Here is a 5,409-nt window from a genome sequence, read left to right as displayed (position 1 = left end):
TGATATTTAGAGAAATAAAAAAAATAAAAATAATTGAAAGAAAGGAAAAGAACTCACCTTGGCGCCAATCCCAAGCAAGAGGGAGAGAGAGAGAGAGAGAGAGAGAGAGTGGAACATGATTTCCCATTTGGGAAGGTGAGAACTCAGAACCAGGATTAATATTACTCTATCCATTTTCACTTTGAAACCCAAACACGAATTCTGAGATGGTGATGGTAGGCAAGAATGTAGAATTCTCAGCCTCTCTTGTCCTCGTATCCAGACTTATTTGTTACTCACCCACCCATGGGAAAGCACTTTCCCATGAAAGAGACATCTATATGAGAAAGTGTTTCCCCATGGGGGGGGGGGGGGGGGGAGGTGTGACACCGTTTCATAATAAAAGGAGGGTTTTGCATTTATTGAGTAGGCCCCTACTACCTCTTTCTCATGAGGACGTATGTTTCTATAGAAATCAACCTTCTCATTGAAACTGATTACCTGGAAATACATACAGTGAAATAAATAGCACAAAGTCTAATATTGTTCTGAATCAGAATGTTGGGACGATTCCGTAACCTGTTTTGACCATTAGAGCAGCTGAATATATCTGGTCGACTTCAACTTCAACGTCTGTTCGCTTTGCAAACCGCCCTTTGATTCTGGGTCTTGTTTCTGCATATGCCTTGCGTGAAGCATACCTGATTGTCTTTTCAAATTTTCTGTTTTTACGCTTTTCCCTGTATCTCGAAACCCGGGCTTCCCTATCCATTGGCATGAACTGTGAAGTAATTTGAGTTGCAGGGCCTGTGGATAGTTCAAATGATTGTGAAATTCTGAGGTAGGGGCCTGAGTATTCACTCGTGGCTGCTTCTGGGACTATGCCAACATCAAAAGAGGACATTGAAATCTGAAGTCCAAGGCAAACACAGTTCAACTTATCAACCCATGTGAATTGAGCTAGAAATCCCAAAAGCAAAATTAATTGGAGTGCATTTGAATGCCACTAATCGCAAACTTGTGCATTGAATCTGGCATGGAACCCATGCCAAGATTCATTCTAAACAAACACTGAATCTCAGATCTTCCTGAAAATGGGAATCTGAGACTCATTTCAATAGAGATTCAAATCCAAGGATCTCCGTGAAAATGGGGATCTGAGATTCATATTTTAATAAAGATTCACGTATCTATTTCGAATCTGTTTGAGATCTGAGCACTAAAAATATTCTTTCACATGGGAACCAACCAAATTCAAGAATACACAAGAATTATCACCAATGATCCATCCAGCAAACAATCAGACAACCTTCAATTTCTTAAAGAATCCAGTTCAGTCCATTTACACATAAGAAAAACCCAGCACCCTTTATTAAAAAGAAAAACAGATAATCATCACAACTTATTCAAATATCATTTCAATCCACCCAGGAAAACAAAGAAGAAGAAGATGGATTTAAAGTTCAGTTAAAGTTGCAACAAGAAAACTTCAAATTTTCACACTTCTTTTATTAAAAATTAACAGAATTTCAACCCAAAAAAATATCTACCAAGCTAACACCATGTAGTTGGAGTAAGAGTTGATGATGAGATCAACAGAATTCTACCAAAAAGAAAAACCTTAGCATGAAGAGCTAAAAACTTTTAAAGTAATAAAAAAAAACCTGCACTACACAAAAGGGAAGATGTAACTCCATGTTTGTTAGAGAGAGAGAGAGGCAGCATCATATAGGGTCACTGAGCTAAAACCAAAGCAAAGAGAGTGAGAGAGTGCTCCCTTCTTTCCTGGTTGCACACTTACACTGTGGCTGAGTGATCCAGAGTAGCAGTACCCTGCTTTTTGATTGGCAAACTCAATATCCAGATACTGCTGGCTGCTCTGCTGCTGATCCTTCATCTCCATGCTTTGCACTGGAACAACACTGTCTTCTCCATCAACATCCCTCTGCTGCTGCAGATCACTGTACTGGCTCTGCACATTTGATTGGTTCTCATTGCATGCCTCCCCATATTCCCCCAAGTCCAAGTACTCGTCAACCTCACCACCCCCATCACCACCAAAAAGAAACCCATCAGCCTCTCCACTTGGGTTCTTGCCATCTGGGTGTGGAAGCAGCCATGAATTGGCCTCCTGCTCATCATCACCACCACCATCATCATCAACTTTCTGCTCCATATCAATTTTGAGTTTCTCAGATTGGTGGTGGTGGCTGCGGCTCATGTCGTCAATAAAGAACTTGCTGGCGCCGCCCGCCGGGTACTGGTGGATCGGCACCCGGAGGTGGCGGCGAGACAGCGAGTTCGCCGAGTGCATGTTGGCGTCGCAGTCGGCACAGAGCGCCGCGGCGTCGGCCTTGCAGGTGACGGTGGCCGGAGCCGACTTGCAGACCTCACAGACCCACTGGCCTGCATGGGCTTGAGGCATGCATGTTGGGGTTGGTGGCCATGTCCCTACTACTCCCCTCTGTCTACCTCTCATTATCTCCTCCTCCTTCACCATCTCTCTCTCTTGATTTGTTTTTTTTTTCTTATTTTTCTATGGTCTCCATTGCCTCTGTGGTCTGCTTCCTTAAGGAGTTGAGGACTGTGGGTGAGGGTGAGGGTGAGGGTGAGGGTGGTGGTGGAGAAGAGCACGTAAGGGGGCAAGAGAGGAGGAATCAATAGCTGACACGTGGCAAGATATGAGTGGCTCATGGGTGAGAACTTTGGTTATCTTGTGGCTGCTTATGGCTAAGCTTGAGAAAGATGTGGGGCCCATTGCACCTGGGGCTTTTGGAATCATGGCCCATCCCTTTTTTAATTGTTTTTAGATATGAATATTTATTTTCTTTCTTTAGGTTGTAAACTGCTTTAGTTGGTACATGGGCATGTGACCTTTCTTTCCTATATAATCCAAGTGATTAAAAAAAAAGTGTTACTTATAAAATATAAGTAACACTTTTTTTTAGCACTTGGACAGGTTACCTTTATTTCCTATATATGTATTTTTTTTATATAGGTTACTTGGACACTTTTTTCTTTGTCACTAATCTGAGTTTGGTATTTTTTATATATGGAAAATATCCTTCATTAAGTTTCATTCCCTACTGTCAAAAAGGTCACTTTTGTGTTATTACTGAGCATAAAATAAGAATCTTACAAAAATAATCAAACTTTCTCACCATTTTGTTTTTTAGCTAATTCAAAGTTTTTAAATAACAAAAATACCCTTTACCTTTTCTCTTTCTCTTTCTCTATTGTAAATTAAAAAGGCCATCTTGTAAAAAAACTTTAAAAAAAAAGTTACACATCTCCCATTGTTTCAAATGCCATTGAATCTTAAGTCTAATTTCAAAACATGTGGCCCTTGAATGAAATTTCAGGTAAAAGTTGAGTCTGAATCAAGAGATTTCTCTCTTTTTTTTTTTTTAGCACTGCTAGGACATATGCACCACTTAACTGTAAATTCTTAATTTTTCTGGCTCCACCAATTATGGAGTTCCTGGTTGATTGTACTAACATGTTTCTCAAGTACAATAGAAGCTGTCCTATTGGATTTTCTTAATTTGCAGATTTCACTTTATAACTTTGGATTTTTCTTTTTCTTTTTTAGATAGGCAGGCCCTACCAGTACATCAGTAATAGCATTTTATATCATTTATTTCCCAAAACCACTGGGTGGTTTATCCTGCCATACCATGTCAACATCAATTACCCTATTCTAGCAAGATTAGGTAATGCTGTCAGTATCGGACCTGTATCGTTTGGCCAACGATTCAGGTGAATCCCGCCGATACCTAATGGTACTGAACAATGTTGTCAGTATCAGTATCGGCCCTGAATCGTTTGTCCACCGATTCAGCTGTATCTGTTGATGCCGGTACTCAAGTGAATCGTTCAGTATCGGTGTAATAATAATAATAAATTATTACATGTCACTCACACATGTTAAAGCTATTAAAATAATTTTAAAATGATATTAAAAACTATTTTTTGCTATGTTTTATATTTATTAAAAAATAGCCGACTCAGGTTTGCAGCATATGGGTTTTCTGCCGTACGATGTGTATCAGCCGATACAGGCCAATACACACCGATACTGATAACATTGGTTCTGAATCAGCCAAAAAATGATTAAAAATATTATGTGTCAATAAAAAAGTGACATGTGTTAAAGCCATTAAAATAATATTAAAAAAAATTACTTTTGAGCTCTTTTTTATATTTATTAAAAAACAGCTGATTCATGTCAGCATCGTATCGGTTTTCTGGCAATACTATACTTATCAGGCCGATATGCACAGATATTGACAACAGTGAGACTAGGGATGGCAATCCGGTGGTGTTGGCGGGTCGTGTCGGCGGTGGGTTAGCATACCTCAACACGAACCCAACTCGTTTATTAAACGGGTCAGCTGTGGCAAACACCAACCCAACCCATTTATTAAACGGGTAACCCGACACGACCCGCCTAACCCATTTAATAAACGGGTTGGGTCGGGTAAACGGGTTGGCGGGTTGGCGGGTTAGCGGTGCAGCCTAAAAAGCATACAAACTTTTTTGCAGCACTTCATGTGGGTTTGCCAGTGCCATAATGGCACTGCCATCGCCTAACCTCGTCGGCAGGCCACCGGTGACGACAGTAGCCCCGACAGCGGTATACCGGCCATCCAGCTGTTGAAGCAAGGGAGGATGTCGATCACCATCACCGACGAGGTCTATCGATTTTTCGTCAACGGTGACCTTTCCAGTCATCGTCGCCACGGTTTTCACTGTCGTTGTCCCCCTTATTGCAGAGGTTGATTTCTGAATCGAAAAGGAGAGGGGGTGGGAGGCCTGGTTTCACTAGTACCCTTTGCAGAAATCGGTTGAAGCAAGGGAGGATGTTGATCGCCATCACCGACGAGGTCTACCGTTTTTTCGTCAGCGGTGACCTTTCCAGTCATCGTCGCCCACTATTTTCACTGCCGTTGTCCCCCCTATTGCAGAGGTTGATTTCTAAATCGAAAAGGGGACGGGTTGGGAGGCCTGGCTTCACTAGTACCCTTTGCAGAAATCGGCATTCGTCGAAGATGGAAGGGGGAGCCAGGATCCAATCCCTATCGCCGTCGCCATCAGCCTCGCTGGGCCTCCCCAGGATACAAACTTAAACGGTTAACCCGTTTATTAAACAGGTCAGCTGGGTTGGCGGGTTGGCATACTCCTAACACGAATCCGACCCGTTTAATAAACGGGTTAGGCGGGTTGACCCGTTTACGACATGAACCCGTTTAAGCCAAACCTGAACCCGGCTAAGAAGCGGGTTGGCAGGTTGTGTCAGATTTTGCCACCCCTAAGTGAGACTAGGTGTGCTATAAAACTTATAATTTTTTTGGGGAGAGCGAACCATGGTTTTAAAACCCAGTGACTCTTGACTCGGTTCGTTCTTGAGTGACTCGGCTCATCCTTGAG

General features: G+C 42.1%; 1 protein-coding gene across 1 annotated transcript; it reads right to left on the bottom strand.

The window, feature by feature from the left end:
• Positions 1 to 445: 445 nt before the first annotated feature.
• Positions 446 to 2,556, bottom strand: LOC149812915 (zinc finger protein CONSTANS-LIKE 2-like). Its single transcript, XM_089991273.1, has 2 exons — positions 1,781 to 2,556; positions 446 to 889 (listed from the first exon to the last, which is right to left on the bottom strand). The coding sequence occupies exons 1-2, from the start codon at positions 2,477 to 2,479 to the stop codon at positions 533 to 535; spliced, it is 1,056 nt and encodes a 351-aa protein (XP_089847399.1). The 5' UTR covers positions 2,480 to 2,556; the 3' UTR covers positions 446 to 532.
• Between the last annotated feature and the right edge of the window lie 2,853 nt (positions 2,557 to 5,409).

Source organism: Nuphar pumila, chromosome 16 (genome assembly GCF_984573655.1).
Source record: "Nuphar pumila chromosome 16, dmNupPumi1.hap1.1, whole genome shotgun sequence".
Taxonomy (NCBI): Eukaryota; Viridiplantae; Streptophyta; class Magnoliopsida; order Nymphaeales; family Nymphaeaceae; genus Nuphar; species Nuphar pumila.
The sequence above is the reverse complement of the archived record's forward strand: the minus strand, read 5'-3'. Positions and strand labels throughout refer to the sequence as shown.